Raw genomic sequence first — 17,597 nt, 5'->3', positions numbered from 1 at the left:
CAATGTGATTTTGTGTAGGTTATACAAAAGATTTTTTCTCCTTTTGACTCTTGTCATATGAGAACATATGAGTCATAAAGCCTCGCAATTGCCCAGAATTAATTTGTGTCTATTTGTGCACAGCTGTGTCTTTTCATTGACTTTGGATGCAGTAGCAATGTGTCTTTGCTCTCTGTCTGAGAGTCTTATGACTGTGAGGGCCAGATCACATGATTTATATCGTTTTCATCCTCACCAAACCACTCATACATGTATTGAAGAATCTGTATTTATGTTTTTTTCCTCATTTATTCTGGTTTATTGTCCTATAATTTGTCTGTAGTTATTTTATGGCTGTGAGTAGAGTGGATCATATTCATCGACTGTATATAAAGAAGGTCGTAGTCTCCATGACATCACCCATAGGTTTCTGAAGAGCAGTTCTGAAGCTCAGAGTGGGCTGCTCCGCTGTCGCCATCTTGGCAGTGCCTGACTCTGCCTAACTCCTGGTTAATGGAAAATTGGTTAAAGATGTGGGGTGTGTGTGGAGAAGAGACTTCGGTACATGCCGGATTGTGGCAAGCATACGCTCACCCACCTGTCACTCAAAGCTGCCACGCCCTCAATTATGCATCATTTTAAGCCTTAATGAAATTCAAACAAGTGAGTTCGAAAAAAATTTCCCCCTGTACAATTATCATGAAGTGTCTGCGTAATTTTTCAGGTGGAGGTTGGTGTTTGATCATATAGATAAATGAAAATATAGTATTGTCTCCCTCAGTCTAATCATATTCTATCACCATCAGTTCATCCACAACCTGCCAAACAGATGTCACATCAGTGTACATCCAGAGCCCCACTCCTTCTTCCTTCTCCGTAACCCACTGCCCTGGTGTCCGCCAGGGACCTCACCTATCAGCATTAGATTCTATAGAAACCTATAGCTGTCCCTGGACATGGAGGCCAATGCATAGTGGGCCTACCTAATGCATCCAGGCACTCTGATATCTGATCCCAGCTCCTCCTCTCCCTCCTCCACCTCGCAGTCACTATTCACACTTTCAACCTTCCCTTAGGACCATCAATAATGCAACATGGAGCTCCTCACGCAGCGTATGCACACACATAAAGCATATAAAGACACACAAATAGGCCCAAACACACATTCTTGAAAATACGTACACACACACACATAAAAGGTTCCGTTCGCTCTGTGTCCCCTGTGTGATTTATAGACGGGGACTGTAAGGAGCTCCTCCAGTGGAGGCCATTATCAAGCAGGCAGGCACATCTGCGGACATCAATAAGTAAGGCAGGGGGTCGAGGGGTTCCCAGGGTCACCCCCGTAGGGTGCCCCTGGTGTCAGCAGGATCCCCTTTAGACTGTCACAGCCTTTCACAAGGGGCTCCAACACCAAACAGCGCCTACTTGTTGTTGTTCCACCGCGGCTGTCAGTCAGTCTGTTGGCGGTTGAGGAAAAGAGCAAGGGGCCTCTATAGGACATGTGTATTAACAGGAGAGAGGCCAAAGAGCAGTAAGACATATGCACAGAGGGTAACTCCTATAGAAGAGAGCTGAGAACTGAGGTTTCCTGCCACATGATCACAAGATTACAACTCTAAACCCCCAAAAAGATAAGCTGAAAAGCAGACGTTTCATGGTTCTTCATGCTTCATGTTTGCCAGTGGAATAACTATAGACAACTGTAAAAGATGATTTGACAAAACAATCTCAACTTTAGGTCCAATTACTTGCTTTCAATATATGTAGTCTCCATCATCAGTTCATGATGTTCAAGTTGAGCATGAAAGCTGAGAACACTGGAAAGCTTGAACATCTACAATTCTGAGCAAACTCAATGTGACACAGTCAGAAACCAAGGTTTGAGCAAGATGAAATGAGATTATTTGTTAATTGCTATTTTAAACAACCAGTCCTCCAACCTGGAAAACCACACAGGTCGTTTTTCCAACCCTTTGATACAACCCATATAGGAGTGCCCCTAGGGCAGCAGGCATACTGGTCCTTGGTTGTCACGGTTACAATAATAAACACGCAGACTTGTTCTTGGCTTGTTTTTATAATGGAGGACAGTTTGGAAGACCAGCGGTGTTGTAGCATTTTATATATATGATATAAGAACTTATGGAAGATAAACTTTGATCACATTAAGTCACAATTTAATATTTGTTACTGTGAAACTAGTTTGTCCAAAGTTAAAGGTAAAGTTCTTATCTTTATGGCTCATGTTCAAGAGAAAATAATCAAGTATCATAACAACAGTCGGTGTGGTGCATGATACTGGATTTTGTCTGACTGTAAATCTGTTATTGTATAACAGTCAGGATGTTGTTAGCCTAGCTTAGCATAAAGACTTGAAGCAGATGGAAACAGCAAGCCAGGCTACACCTTTAAAGCTAACTGATTTAACATGTTTTATCTTCTTTGTTTAATTTGCAAACAAACCGGAGATGTAAAAAAATCCATCACAGTGAAGTTGCCGGGCAACCAGCAGGTTTTCTCTCCAATATGTATTGATTAAAAGTCCACACAAAACAGTGGATGACCTCAGGTGGGATTATCAATTACAATTTGGGCTAGAGGAAGGAAAGATGAATAAGGTTCTTTAACCATTGGCTTTTAGGCAAAGTGACCACTAAAGGACTTCAGGGGTCCAGTCTGTTCCTGGTGTTCTAGGCCACAACTAGGATCATTTTCTGAGGAAAGTGAACATTTACTCTGCAGGAAAAGGACATTAGTTGCTGCTCTTTATTGGGGGGGAGATCATGCTGCTGCCAGGATTTTTTTCTTCCAACTACTTTTGTCACATTTTGTATAACTTCAGTAATGCTTTTGAGAAAATATTGTCCTGAAGTGTGCGCCATTATTTCCATTTGTACAATTCATGGTGTCCCGCTGCTCACTGCGAGGGCAGTGCTTTCACTCCAGCCTTTGACCGTAGTTGTTTGGAACAGCTATAAAATCGTGTGCCTTCACATGTGGTTGTTCAGACTAGTTTGTTTCAAACGTACCTTTCAGTCTCCAGCCTTGGATTTTAGCCCCAGTGTTGAAAAAGCACACACTCTGCTGAAATGTCCTTGAACAAATCCCTGAATCCCTACACGCCTCAGAACTGCTGCCCTCTGACCTCCCTGTGGAGGAGAACTACAGCCCCATATTATCATTATCTGGCGAAGATCCAACACAGAACATTCTAATATTATTTATTTTAATCTAAAAATGTTATTCTGAGGTCACCAAGAAGTGAAATCCAAACTACATGTCCATTAAGAAGTTTGGAGTCAAAGAGAGTCTATTGAAAACCTTCCCTGAATGACTAAGTGAGAGCTGTACTTCAGTAAGACTGCTGAAGTCTGCACATCATTTGTACGGTACATGAACGATGTGTGTGTTTGTGTCTATGTGTGTATGTGTGTGTGTGTGTGTGTGTGTGTGTGTGTTCACATCTATGACTGCTCCGGTGTTAAACAGAGTAAAAACGAATGCCGAGGAAAGAAGGAGAAGAAGAAAGAGAATGAGCCAGCACGCGAGAAAATGAATGAAGGAGGGAGAAGAGACGGATACGGTGACAGTGCCGGTGGGGGGGGTGAAATGAAAGAGACTGTCAAAGTCAAACAAATTCAGAGGGATCAATGTGCAGACTTCGCCTGGCATATCCAAGGGAGCGCCAGACTCAAAGCTCTTCAAGCCTGCAGTTCAAAGTGGTGACACGTCCATTAGAATTTCTAATTCTGATCGCATCGACAGGCCCACGGCTACGGCACAAGCAGAGACCGGGCTGAGAGGAATCTAGGCCACTGCTCAGAGAGAGAGAGAGAGAGAGAGAGAGAGAGAGAGACAGAGATAGACAGACAGAGAGAGAGAGAGATTACTGTATACTGTTCTTTTTTATTCCTGTATTATTCAAAAGTCTACATACTGTATCGTTTTTACATGAGTCCTAAAAAGTTCAAGCATACCCTGGATGTTATTGAGAGGAAGAGATACTTCCTCTCTTTAATTGTACATCACTTATTTATTCATTCACATCTTAATTCAAACAACATACACAAGGCAGAAGGAGGCTTTCAAGCTTTAGAGTTACATTTATGCTGATTTTCAAACTCTTTATTGGACTATTCTAATTTCAAAACATCTTAAAATAACACAGGAACTGAATGTTTCTCACAAAATATTATTACTTATTGTACAGTGGAAACTTTCATCTGTGACCAGTGCTATAGATGATAATGATAGCATGCAGAATTTCAGATAATGAATATGATATTAATATGTTAATAACGTTAACAATACAAGAAGGAGTTTACATGTTCCATCAAGTGCCCCAATAAAACCATGACAGTGAGGCAGGAGGCACAACACTGGGACCCTGCAACCAATGGTGGAAAATAACTGAGTGCAATTACTCCAGTACTGTACTTAAGTGCTCTTGTACTTTACTTGAGTATTTCCATTCTATGCTACTTTATACTCATACTCCACTATACTTCAGAGGGAAATATTGTTCCTTTTATTGCACTACAGTCATTTGAGCGCTCTACAGATTCAACTTGTATTCTAACTAAAGGCACATACAGTATGATGAGCTTTTAAACTGCATTGTCAAAGTATAAACTAATGGTTCCCAACATTTTTGGCTTGTGATCCCTTATAATAAAAGCAGCTAAAGGATGTTTAGGATCTATGATATGTTTTATCATTTAAACCAAAGCCATGAATTCTCTTTAAACTACTCAGATAATTCAGGTGTGAAACCATTTCCACTTCTGAAACATTGTTTAGGTCAACTGTTGTAAAACAACACGAACACATTTAACTGCAGGTAACAAAATCAACAGTGGTCGTCTCGAAAATGTCCTGACACGGAAAATAATGGAGTCAGCAGAAGAAAAAAAAAAAGCCATTTTGTGACCTGTGTTCTTTCCCTCCACCTCTTTCATTATTACCATGCACTGTATTAGGGCTGCATTCAGATCCATAATAGCAAATTGGCTTTCCTTCATGTCCTGCCTTCAATGGGCTCCCTTGTAATGAAATTTTCTTTCATACAAGGAGTCCATCTGGTCCTCAGCAAGGGAACAAGAGCGAGAGATGAACGGAAATTTAAACCATCCACAAAACCAGTTTCTGCCTGATATAACCTGGGTCCAAATGTCACTCAGTTTAACAGTTTCATCAGGAATGTCAGGGATTCTTGTTCTGATTTAGTGGAGAAAATCCACAGGCAAAGATTTTGATTTGTAATTATATGTCTATAATATCTATAAATATAGAGTCATGTTGGTTGACCACATGATCTAAAAAAAAAAAAAGCCTTAAATGCCCCGTCCTCATATCTGTATTCATATACATTCGTAAAAGCATTTAATTGTGGAAGAGAGACAGTGTGTTTGCTGGTGTGGGGATGGGATGGTGGGGCTACAGAGGCGGGGGTTGGGGGGCAGGAAATCTGTGGGATATAAAGCCTAATCTGCTTAGGCACTTCCCTGTCGGCCGAGCTGCAGACTGTGGCTGAGAGGAGTACGTGCTAGCTTAGTGCAGCTGTCAGGAGCTGCCTGCCACCAAATCAATACCGGTCTTTTTCTCCTCCACCTCTCTGCGTCTCTCTCATGCCTCCACCCCCTGTCGTCTCAGCCTCAGCCGTCAGCTTCTCCTGCCGGTGCTAAATCAATGACTCCTGAAGCTGATTAGCAGGTTCAAGTGCAGGTCATTTCACACAACCACACAGGACAGTTTTACCAATGAACACGTTCACAGTGACTGCAATGACTGCGTGCATGACAGAGGTGAAGTTTTTCTTGCCTTCCACTATTTTGAAAAGTTCAGCTGCTGGTTTTGACAGCGTTGCCTGAAAACCTTCCTCCACACACTGAACAGAGCAGCTGCTGTTGACTGCTTCCTCAGCGTAGTCTTCCTCAGAGTGACAGAGGGACCTTAAAGTCGCAGTGGAACAGAAGTTAGAGCATCTGTATCTTCAGTAATGTGACGTGTTTCCATGTGAAACGGAAAATGCAAGTGGGGTTTAGTTACCAGAGGGATTTAAGTCAAATCCTTCAGATGTGATTGGATCAATGTGGCCGGGGTTTTAAAGAATACAACGGAGTGAGAAAGACTGACGAAGTGCAAGTTTTTCAAAAACATCGAATTTTGCTGAAAGGTGACAAGTTTGCAAAGTTTGCAGCTTTGAGACGGGAGATGAAGAGCTGCAGAGGACTCACCTCCCTCACCTGTGCTGTCAGAGCAGGAGGAGCTGGTGTGGTTCAATTAGACCTCATTCCTCATTCAGCCACATGCTCGGTTTCTACAGGTCTATCAGCTGAAATCCAAACACACAACTTCCACTGTGGTACTGCTCTTCTAGCTACAGTTGTTAACTGTCAGGTTCGGTTTTGTGCAATGGGGTTAGACAGTCATTACAGTCACATTTGATTGAATAGATTCATGTGACCACTGGGATTGGTCATTGTCAAAAATATTTAGATGTTTTAAAGGAGGAAAGATGCTTTTTGTTCTAAAAAAAAAAATATTACAAAAAAGATTTTTGTGACATATTTAGATGTGACAAAAGAATCACTAACACAGGGAGACAGGATCTGCCTTAGCGCCCTGATCTTTTTATTTAATACTAAGCTTTAGTGATGCAAACTGATTTTAAATCAATCAAATTACAACAAACAAACTGACATATGAATCTGGGGCCTTTGGGGCCCTTGAGGGTGGGACCCTCACAGTCGCCTGCTTTGCCTGGTTGTTCACTCGAGGTTGGAGCTCAGCTTTCATCTTATTCACAACAGCATCACTGGTGCCAACAGCTACTGAGTTATATCAGCACGACAGCAGCCTTTAACTCACACATTGTGTTCAGCAAACTTATTAACCAAGTCTAATACTGAAGGCATGTACATCCATTGTGAGTTCATATATACAGCATGATCAGTGAAGTGACCGAGAGACAAGCCCTCCTGAGCTCCACGCCAATAGAAATCCAATAGCGCCTCCAAGTGGTCACACAGGTGCATAACAAGCTGTGAACTGAGAGGTGACATGTGCAGAGCATCCATCCATTAACTTATTATCATCTTACCGCTTATCCTGACAGGGTCGCGGGGGCTGGAGTCAATCCCAGCTGATGTTGGGCAAGGGCCAGGATCACCCTGGACAGGTCGCCAGTCTATCACAGGGCTGACATTTAAAAACAAACAACCATTCACATTCACACTTTGGGCACTTTAAAATCAACCTAATGTGCATGTCTTTGGACTGGTGGAGGAAGCCGGAGTACCCAGTGGGAACCCACACAGGCACAGGGAGAACATGCAAACTCCACACAGAAAGGCCCCGGGCTCGGGTTCGAACCAAGAGCATTCTTGCTGTGAGGCTAACCGGCTAACCACCTCACCACCTCACCACCTCACCACCTCACCACCTCACAACCTCACCACTTCACGGAGCATGATGTTGTTACTCATTAACTATTTTGCATCAACAAATTATTGTGTTCCAGCCTGGAATATACAAGATGTCCAAGAGTGTATATACACACAGAAACATGTATGTTTACATGTGGTAAATAATCTCTGCACAGTGTGTAAAGATGCTGCATTACACAGTCATCAGATCAGCTTTGAGGTTTTGTTTACTACATTTCTGGAAAATAGTTCATGAGCACATTTGGGATATCGAGGGATTTATTTGGAAAATACAAGCAAGTAGAAGCTGTTATAAGACTATCATAGCTCTAGGAGATGTATGTGTTTTAGTCGGGAGTGGGACATCGATATCTGACAGGATACAAAAACACTCAACAATAAACAAATCAGAGTGGTTAGTATTTGCAGTTTGAAGCTCTACGTCCCTTGGTTTGTGGCCTAATCTGTGTAGCTGCCTGCTAGTGGATAATGTGTTCTTCTGGAAGAGTACAAAACATACTGGACGACCACACAACACGTGGCAGTCACTACGGAAACACAGGAAGCTGGTGTGTTGGATGGAGCAGGACGGAGGCTCTCAGCTTATCTTATCAAAAGCTAATATGTAAACTTTCCCTCTAGGCTTTGCTCTTCTCAGAGCAGTCCTGCTCTGCGCTCTCCCCTCCGCTGCCAAACCTCCGGCTCAGCTCTGCCGTCAACAACGAGCAGCACGACTTCTGTGGAAGACGAGAAGAAAACAGTCAGGAACAAACTCAGTGCATGATGTGATCACACTGTGTGAGACTCTTCCCTACCTTGCCATCCTTAGCTTGGTTGTGCGCCCTGGACACGAGCTCCAGCAGGGCCAGCAGCAGCCCGACACTCAGTCCTAGGCCGAGGAGGAGGAAGAGGCCCCTCAGGTCGTTGGGCTGCAGGGCCTCGGAGGTGTGGTCCCCGTCGTCCCCCATGCAGCTGCTGGCCCACCACTTGTCCCGCAGGTACGTGAGTTCACCGGACTCGCTGAGCTGGAGGATGGCCACGGTTAGGTTTTTGACCAGCGGGGAACCTAGTGGTAAAACAAAGAGGCTGTTGAACATCTCCATGAACATTAAGTTGCTTTAGTGCGGTCCATCGCTGATGTTGGCTGATCACACCTGGCTCACACTCAGGTCTGGTGTTGGATGGGCCTGAGGTCTTCCACACAAAGCTGGGACAATCATTCCTCTCATCTGAGTCTCCTGCTCATCACATTTAAGCTTTACAAGCAGTAGTGAGCAATTTACACACTTTTATTGCCCTGGATTTTGCCTCTCAGGCAACATAGAATCTGCCCCTACCTCCTTCACCTGAAAAAAAAAGACAGACCTGCATTTTTCTTTAAAAATAAGAATAATAGTTTAACTATTTTTATAAGTTTTATTTTATACTACAGCAAAATATAACAATATGACGTACAGAAACATCAGCTTTCATCAGGACAAGAGAAAACATCCTGACAGGATGACAGAGGTCTCACCCAGAGGTGCTGCAATGGAGTAGGCCCTCATAGCGATGACTTCCTGCGATCGGGTCAATTTACAGTAGCGAGCCGCTGCCAAGTCCAAGGACACTGCTTCACCGATGAAGGCAAAATTTCCCTCTTGGGCGCGGCGAACACCTTCCTCCATGCTGGACACGTAGCTCTTCTTACGCTCCATGTGCTGGGAGATACGCCGGTACACAGCGTTGTTGGAGTTCTGTGAAAGAAAAGAATGAAAAATACAACATTTAAATCCTCCCATGTTTTAATTGTGTTAGCCGGACTCAGACCGGCTGTAATGACTATAAACATTTAGTTAGTCAGGAGCTGCTGTGCCTTAAAGAACTGCATGGTGGATCCAGCCTCGACTGTGCCATAATCAATCACATCCTGGTTGGCGAGGTCCTCAAAGCTCTTGATGGAGACGTGTTTGCTGTTGGAGTGCAGCATGGCATTGAAGTTGCCAAAATAGCAGGCCAGCAGCATCACAGCAAAGAGCCACCAGATGGCGCTGACCAGACGGCCAGACAGGGCTTTAGGGTGAGGGCCAGCACCTGAGAGGACACAGACAGCAGTCAAGTGGCCAGCTGAGGCTTGGCTGGACACACACTCCTTTTAAAGATAAAACGTAATATTCATGAAATAAATTTACAATCATTACAGTTCAGTTTGCCAAAACCTTAAAGGTCCCAATTTGTATAAAGTGAGATTTCCATGTTTTTTAAATGAAATGATAAAGCAGGTTTAGGTTTTATATTAATACTGTGAAAATATCAAAGAGCTCAGTCTGCAGAGAAATGCAGACAGTCTGTATTCAGAAACTGAGCCTTAAAACCCCTCAGGACTTCTGTAACTTTGTGATGTCACAACAAAACAGTCGACACTCTCAGACATGCCCCAAGCTCCGCACCATCCAGCCTTGCAGGATTTGGTTTCTCTGAGTGTTTACCTGAAATCTGCAATATTTTATTGGATCACTCAGAAAACAGTCAGCCAACCGACCTGCTGTTACTAGAGCTCCAGAGAGAAGCCTGAGAGAGGAGATGTGAAACCACACTGAGATGGTTTTTGGTTCTTAAAACCACAAATATATCTTCTTGTGGATCAACACTTCAAATAAAACACAGTAGAAGTGAAAAATATGGGACCTTTAACACACAATACAGGAAGGAGGTCATACATGATGCAGCATGTTTATCGAAGCATCGCACCGTGTTCGTCTAACAATGCTGTCACTGCTGTTTCCTCTACAATTATAGAACTGGGAATAAAAAAATAGGTAAATAAATTGTAGGTAATTGATTGTAAATACAGATAATATAGCTTACACCACACTACTGTAAATCCTAATTATAGAAGATGGAATGATTGATGGGGCTGTACTTCATATAATTGATCTACTTCTTCTGTTCTGTATCTACTGCAACCTTTGAGTTTTTATTCATAACCTCGAGCCGCCACACTGAACATTTCAACCAGTTGTACATGTTGCAGAGTCACTGAAGTTGTGTTGTGAAACATTTGCCAACGCCATTATAACACACTGTCCAATCATGAGGTTGCAGCGCAGCACAGTATAGAGAGAGAGAGAGGGGCAGGCGGCAGCAGTGACTGTGGCTCCGTTCAGCTGACTGCTGGCTCACCTTGCAGGGTGAGAGCTCCTGTGATGTACCAGAAGCTGTGCAGCAGTGTGAAGCTGTGCTCGTCTGCGTCCGGCTCGGCCCATTCAGTGGGACTGATCCTGCAGGGAAATACTAAAGATCTCACAGCAGCAAGAGACATACGTATGTACACGTCCCGAGTCAGGGGAGGCGCTGGCAGGAAATCACTGCCAAGGCCACACAGTCTTCTACACTTGCTGTTATAAGTTATGATAATAGAATTGCATTTAACATCAGGATGTGGAAAGATGGATGTGTGACCAGATACTGTATGGAAAACCCCCACACCCCTCCTACATAGGAGCAATATAATATTATTTACTGTATTATATAGTCATTTTATATTATTTTACATCTCTTTGTAGTTATTTTGTAGCTGTTTCGATTGACTCTCTAACAGAAAACGTCATCTGCATACAGAGGATCAATTTGGGGGCCAACTACTGTATCTACCACCTTCTGACTCGGGTGGGGAGGGGCACCAGGGTTGGTCAATCAGATTCTGAGAAGGGGTGCTGAAATTTTGAATTTAAATACCTCCTCATGCTCTGATAATCGACACATTCCCACAAGCAGTGCTGAGGACACGGGCCTCTGTGTCCCAGCAGCTACGGCAGATGGAGACATAGCATCAGCCAACTGTTTGTGGGGACGTTTTGAAGCCTGCACTCACCTGCCCACCAGGAAGATGCAGAGACCTGTCAGCAGGAACGCGATGAGGATGCCGACCCACATGTCGGTGGAGAAGGGTGACAGCAGGCTGAAGGTGCTCTCCTGAAAAGCCAAGTCTTTTCGCAGGATGAAGCCGATTCCTGTTTGCATGAAGGGGGTGGTCATGTCCACATACTGCTCTCTGACAGCAGTGAGGGTCAGTGGGGCCACAGCCAGGTCAGCCTCCTAATGGACGGTACATGCAAAGGAAATTATGATCTATTCTATGTATGATCTAATGATTTTAGTTGATTTGAGTAGAGAACTGTTACAAGGGAGAAATGTACATTTACTTCTCGTGTCTGTAAAGACAAGACAGTGAGACCTTTTCTGCTCATGACCGAGACCTTGGTGTTTGGAACGCCTTACCTCACCTTAAGTAGACACAGGTCATGTGGTTACACAGTCAAAGGTGTTGATAGAATTTGTTAGTACCTGATTTGGTGCCTTTTCATTCTCTTTTTACCATTTGCACGCCGTATACTGTAGACCACAGGTCCTCAGCCTTTTCCAACTCATGTCCCACTTGAAAATCTCAAAAATGTTGGCGATCCACATCTGACCCCATAACAATACGGAGGCCAAATAACGCATTCTCAGAGCACTTTTTTATTTTCGGGATTGAACTGAAAGTAGTGGAATCCCTTGTTGATTAAATTACTATGAATTAGAAATTTTTTCTTTGAGGTCTGGTGTATTTTGTTTGACATTGGTGGAGGTCCGTGCTCTGAGTGTCCTTCTAGTGTAATATTATATATAGATGATATAGTATTTTTATATTTGTACTTTGAGTTGAGCTTTAATAATTTATTTAAATATTTAAGTATGTATTGGTTCATTTATAAATGAAACTCCATTTTCAACATGTTTCTTTATTTAAAAAACTTTTGTTTCTTTATTGGTTTTCAACTCTCTGGGTCTCTACACATAGACACACAGTTTCAGATATCAGGTTTACTGATCTCTCCTTCGACATTTTAAAACAGAATGGGATCCCACATGGCCCCATATGCAGACCTAGGGGTATACATTCAACCAACGCAGATGTGCAGATATGCTTTAAGAATATAAATGTAAGTGTAAGTGATCTGCTTATTGTTGCGTGGTCTCTGACTTACCCCTCTGATGATCTCACCAATCATGCCGTTCCAGTTGCCGCTGGAGTCCAGGGCTCCGTAGCGATTGTCCTTGACCAGGTGCAGTTTGTAGTTGAAGCCCAGCTTCTTGGACAGCTCAGAGATCAGATCGATGCAGTAGCCCTCCAGCTCAGAGCCTTTGCTCATGGTGTACGGGTCTTGCTGAGGAAACAAAACAAACAACCTCAGCTTTAATGTGGAGTGTGAGGGATCACTGTGGGTGATTTGAAGATGTGCAGGACATATATTATAAAAAGGAGCATATCCACCGTGAAGTTGTGAAGTAAAATCTTATAACTTGAATTTTCGTAGCTTTTAATTTGTTCACTCTTTGATTTAGTAAAAAGAAAATCTCAGGATGTGAAAGATTAATTAAACGTTACACTGCAACTCATGTATATTTAAATAATTCTGTCTTTTTCTTGAAGCAGTGGTTTTTAGGATTATAGACAGAAAGGACTTGATAATCATTCTGAAGATATTTTTTGAAGTGTACAGCTTAGTTTAGTCCAGTTCATTATTCCCACCGACGTTGAGATGTGGGAACAGTCAGACAGGTTGTAAACAAACCACCAGTCTATTCAGATTATCTCAACTACTTCATGTGAATGTTAAACTGAAAGTGAACACACCTAATATATTGGTGATAATGGTAAAGGCTTGTACAGTAGGTGAGCTCGGGATGTACTTGCTTTTTACCAACACGTGTGTAGACGAGAAGCTGCTGTTTGTAAACTAAAGCGTGCGCTACGTGCTTTTTACTAGGAGGAATGAACAGTTTCTCCACCAGGCGGCAGATCAGGGTGTGAGATCTGACGTGCAGAGGCGCAGCTTGTGAACAGGCAAAGACGGAAAAATAGTTTGGGGACGCAGGCTGTTAGGGGGCTGTTCGTTGGTGTCAGATTTATTACTTAATGTTGATGAACCCTGATTGGAGGGGCCTCGCCTTGGGCCCCAAAAGACTCTAGAATCGCCACAGCTCACGAGGTTCCTATAACATTGGTATTCAGGTGAGGACAGGGCCAGTGTCGACAGTGACAAGCCTCTGTTAGTTTCTCATTAAAACTTTCTATCATTGTTGTGGTTTGTTCAGAATCTGCTGCTGATCTCGCCTCATATCCTGATACACTGCCCCCATGTACTTAATCGAATCTGTTGAACAAGTGACAGTAATTTCTAAAGACGCACAAGCAACAACCCCCGGACGAACGTATTATTGACCTCAGCCATCATGTGCAAATGAACAAGTAGTTACAAACAGTCAGAGGTTTAAACTGTGATAAATGTTTTCAAAGGAAAATCTGGTTAAAAAGTTCATCGGTGCAATTTTATTTGTTCCACAGAAAAATGATGACAAGACTACAAAAGCCAGACCCTCTGGGTAATAAACAAGAACTACGTTTCACAGCTGCATGAGGCCACTGCTTCCTTGGCATGTTGGTCTACAGAGTAGCACAAAGAAACAATACCTTTATAGTGGTGATGGATAACTCCTTGGCATCTAGAATGGAAAGAAAAACAAGCAGCACAATAAATTCTGAATTCCTGTAATGAAGCGAGTCAATAACATCGAGCATCAGCACAAAGATTAGAGGATTTAGTCTGAGCCATTTCTTTGGTTTCACATCTTCATGCTTATGTGCAGAGCGACTTCTGAAAGCTTAATGAGGCATATTGTTGCTTTGACTCTCCTGCATGTGTTTTTCTCTGAGGCAGTGAAGCCAAACAGCCACTGGGACAATGACCGTCTTGTTGTCGGCTGTTTTTCAGGAGATCTGAGAAAAGGGCTTCAGACTGAGAGAGGACATTTGCAAGGTACAATATTGGGGGGAGGGGGCGGACTGGGCCCCTGTGGGTGGATCAAAGTGGGGACCCGTCTTTAAGGATGTGTTTTTCTGCCCCACACACCCAGAGTTGCTGTAGTAATGACCAATGGCATTCGCAGCGTGACCAGCAGGCCCTAACATGCCCTGCCAGGGTCAATCAGAGGAAGGAGGGGGGATAAGCGGAGGTGCCAGTGGTGAAAGTTCTTCATAATTGCATGCAATAACAAAAGCGGGCCCGGTTGGGTCATATAAAGCCCATGACACCCTGTCAGCCTCCTCTAGAGAAGATGGCAGGACATATGATCTGCGGAGATGCCTGTCAGTTCACCGCCTGCCTGCAGAGTCCTCCCCCAACATGGTTAATTGATTTATCACAGTGCTTTCTGGACCGCAGCAAGGCGGTAGCCCCTCCACTGGTGAGAAATGGGACGCTGCCACAGTGGATGATGCCCCTTCTGTGCTTTGATAGGACTCCAACCATCCAACAGGGCCAGCGGGGGAAAGAGTCAAGTGTGAGGAATGATTTGGGAGCGAGACCCCGCATCGTAGGTCAGCCAGAGATCGCTGGCACAGAGCTGAGCATCAGCTCCACAGACTGCGCACAGAGGCGGGGCTGCTCTGGAGCAGGGGAGGATGTCATTGGTGTAGTGAAACCTTAATGGGGGGAGCTTTTCAGAATGTGAGCTGGTAAAAATGTCTGACATAAACAGAATTAAAGTTAAAAAAAAAAGTATAAATGTGCAGCTTCTGTCAACCATGTGGTTCTTTGACAGGAGATAGACTCAACAGTGGCGCCGGATGTAAATCAGGAGATGCTGAATCCTGCACTTTGAACTCCAAGGGGTGCTGGGCTGAGATTATCAGACCCTTCGCCCCTTCTGAACCAGTTACTTTACAGACTACAAACTAGATGCCAGTATGCCACTCAATGTGATGCTGACAGACAAAGTGGTGCCACAAAGCAACATGCAACCAAAATGAAAGATCAAGCTACAGACTTTTGGACAGCAGTACAATGACGACAGCAACAGCTCAGAGAGAAATGGGGGAAAAAAGATTATCAGACCCTTCGCCCCTTCTGAACCAGTTACTTTACAGACTACAAACTAGATGCCAGTATGCCACTCAATGTGATGCTGACAGACAAAGTGGTGCCACAAAGCAACATGCAACCAAAATGAAAGATCAAGCTACAGACTTTTGGACAGCAGTACAATGACGACAGCAACAGCTCAGAGAGAAATGGGGGAAAAAAAACAACAACAAAAAAACAGATCAATAAATGCTAAATAAATTATTTCCAAACTCTGTTTCTAATGTTTGTTTTTTTTCTGTTTTAACTGCCTTTTACTTATTTGGGACAGGGCACAATAATACATATTAGAACCCTGAGTCTGTTGCTGTGGTCTCACAGGTTGGAGCAGACCACCCTATCATTTCCTCTCAGGATCAACTCACAGGTTGATGCTATTCTCAGGTATGGTATTGCAGTGGAATAGGGCCACATTGTTCTCCGCTCACTGAGACTGAAGTCACCGACATTGTTTTTGCCAACGTCGCAGTCGTGCTTCCAAGAAAAGTTTTTCAGAACTAAGATAACAAAAAACAGAGGCTGCTGTGTTTGTTCCCAAAGAGGGAACAAAGGCAACACAGAGCCAGTCTGTTTCCTCTGATATTCTTTTTCTGACATCTCCAAGAGGGGTTAAAATAGTTTAACTTTTTTTTTTTTTTTTTTTGATATCAAACACAACCCTGAGTGTTCTAGCAGAAGTGCTGTTTTGCCCTGATGAGCAAGTGACGTGCTGCTGGTTGGGTTTTCATCCGTCACATCATGTCTCAGTGCAGCAGGTAGAGGCTGATAAATGAAGACTACGCTCTGCGACAAAAACATGAATCTTGACAACCCATCACCCTGATCTAAACGAACCATGTTCCACCATGTGTTGCAGTGGCAGGTTGTGTGTGTGTGTGTGTGTGTGTGTGTGTGTGTGTGTGTGTGTGAGTCTTACCTGCAGTGACCACCCATAAAGTCACGGCTGCCACACAGGAGACCAGAGCAGTGAAGCCTCTCATGTTGCCACGACCTGAAAATGACACTGATTAACACATTTTTTTTGAAAAACACAATTGATTTCAGATGTCGTCTTAACAAGAGCAGATAACATTTACAAAAACAATATATCGATTTTGAAAAATAGTATGAGGTGAAAAATTCTATACCAGAGTTTCCTTACCTCAGTTATGTCAGTTACGGTGTGGATTAAAACCTTGGAGGGACGACTCCAGGAAAGTGTTTAAGAATTTCACAACAACTGTTGCAAACGGCCAGTGGGGAGGGTTATGAGCAGCAGGACGTGGTGGGGTCTTATATGGGGGAGCACAGGGAGGGAGGAGATTAGGATCTCAAAGGGAGAATTACTCTGTGATTGTGGGGGCAGAGGTTTTGGCAGAATCAAGTCTGAAGAGAGATGATTTCAATTTATTGGATCCACATGTATTTTAGTGTTGAATTATTCTAGCATGAACAAGTAAAACAAACCATGTTCTTCTTCTTCTTCCCATAATCCAACTGATTAACAAGAAATAATACACACTGAATGAACTACAGTAACTACAGTCTTCGTTATTGTTGTGGACGTCTGGGGGACAATATGCCTGTTTTTAGGCCACTTCCAGACTGAAATGTAATTACCCTCACAGTTAACACACTTGTTTTTGTAAGGTTACATAACAGGATCTTAAGGGAGGTGGGGGGGGGTGGAGGGTTTAGACAGGGGGATGGGGTGGATGCAATGACCTTACAGATGGATGGATTGCTTGTCCCAGGGAGTCAGAGGAAGAGATGATGTTGTTTTGGAGCAGTTTCTCTCCCTGCTGACGAACCCTGAGGGACTCCCCGGCATAGGCTCAGACTTTCCTGTAATACAGTAGTGTTAATGTAAAGAAGCCGTCATACAGCTAGAGCAACACCTCTTGCTTCTGTTGTGACTCCTCCCACCCCCACATTCATTAATATATGGTATATATTTAAAAAGTAATTAAAAGTAGTGACCACAAAAATCTTGTTTCTATAGATTTTTAGCAGAAATGCATAAACTAAATTGATTTATCTTCACAAAACCTTCAAAAACAGGCAGTGATTGAAAGGAGAAAGGACAGACTGAATCACTCTTTGAGACAAAAACATTCTCTCAGGCCTGAAGTGCTAGACAGGGCTTGGAGGTTTTAGTTGAGAGGCCAAACCGTGCCAAATTGTCTGGATAAATACAGCTTCAAAAAGGGACTTGGTGGTTTTCTTGGAATCCTAATGAAGCCGTCTTTTGTGTTTGTGTGCT

At 43.3% G+C, this 17,597-nt stretch overlaps 1 protein-coding gene across 1 annotated transcript; it reads right to left on the bottom strand.

Annotated features, from left to right (window-relative positions):
* Positions 1-7,618: 7,618 nt before the first annotated feature.
* On the bottom strand, positions 7,619-16,590 carry LOC111233761 (probable glutamate receptor). The gene is made up of 10 exons (XM_022761646.1): positions 16,497-16,590; positions 16,272-16,346; positions 13,906-13,937; positions 12,419-12,598; positions 11,263-11,486; positions 10,572-10,669; positions 9,265-9,482; positions 8,926-9,145; positions 8,225-8,475; positions 7,619-8,146 (listed from the first exon to the last, which is right to left on the bottom strand). Exons 2-10 carry the CDS (start codon positions 16,333-16,335, stop codon positions 8,048-8,050), a joined length of 1,386 nt encoding a protein of 461 aa, XP_022617367.1. The 5' UTR covers positions 16,336-16,346; positions 16,497-16,590; the 3' UTR covers positions 7,619-8,047.
* Between the last annotated feature and the right edge of the window lie 1,007 nt (positions 16,591-17,597).

Source organism: Seriola dumerili, unplaced genomic scaffold (genome assembly GCF_002260705.1).
Source record: "Seriola dumerili isolate Sdu_G_001 unplaced genomic scaffold, Sdu_1.0 BDQW01000425.1, whole genome shotgun sequence".
Lineage (NCBI taxonomy): Eukaryota > Metazoa > Chordata > Actinopteri > Carangiformes > Carangidae > Seriola > Seriola dumerili.
Note: the sequence above shows the minus strand (reverse complement) of the source record. Positions and strands in the feature narration are given on the sequence as shown.

Excerpts from the sequence above, each read along its gene's own strand:
- LOC111233761 (XM_022761646.1), bottom strand. The coding sequence starts at position 16,335 with ATGAGAGGCTTCACTGCTCTGGTCTCCTGTGTGGCAGCCGTGACTTTA. Across the intron at positions 11,487-12,418 it reads TTGGTGAGATCATCAGAGGG|GAGGCTGACCTGGCTGTGGC; the intron begins GTAAGTCAGAGA and ends ACCGTCCATTAG. Across the intron at positions 8,147-8,224 it reads ACCAAGCTAAGGATGGCAAG|AAGTCGTGCTGCTCGTTGTT; the intron begins GTAGGGAAGAGT and ends CGTCTTCCACAG.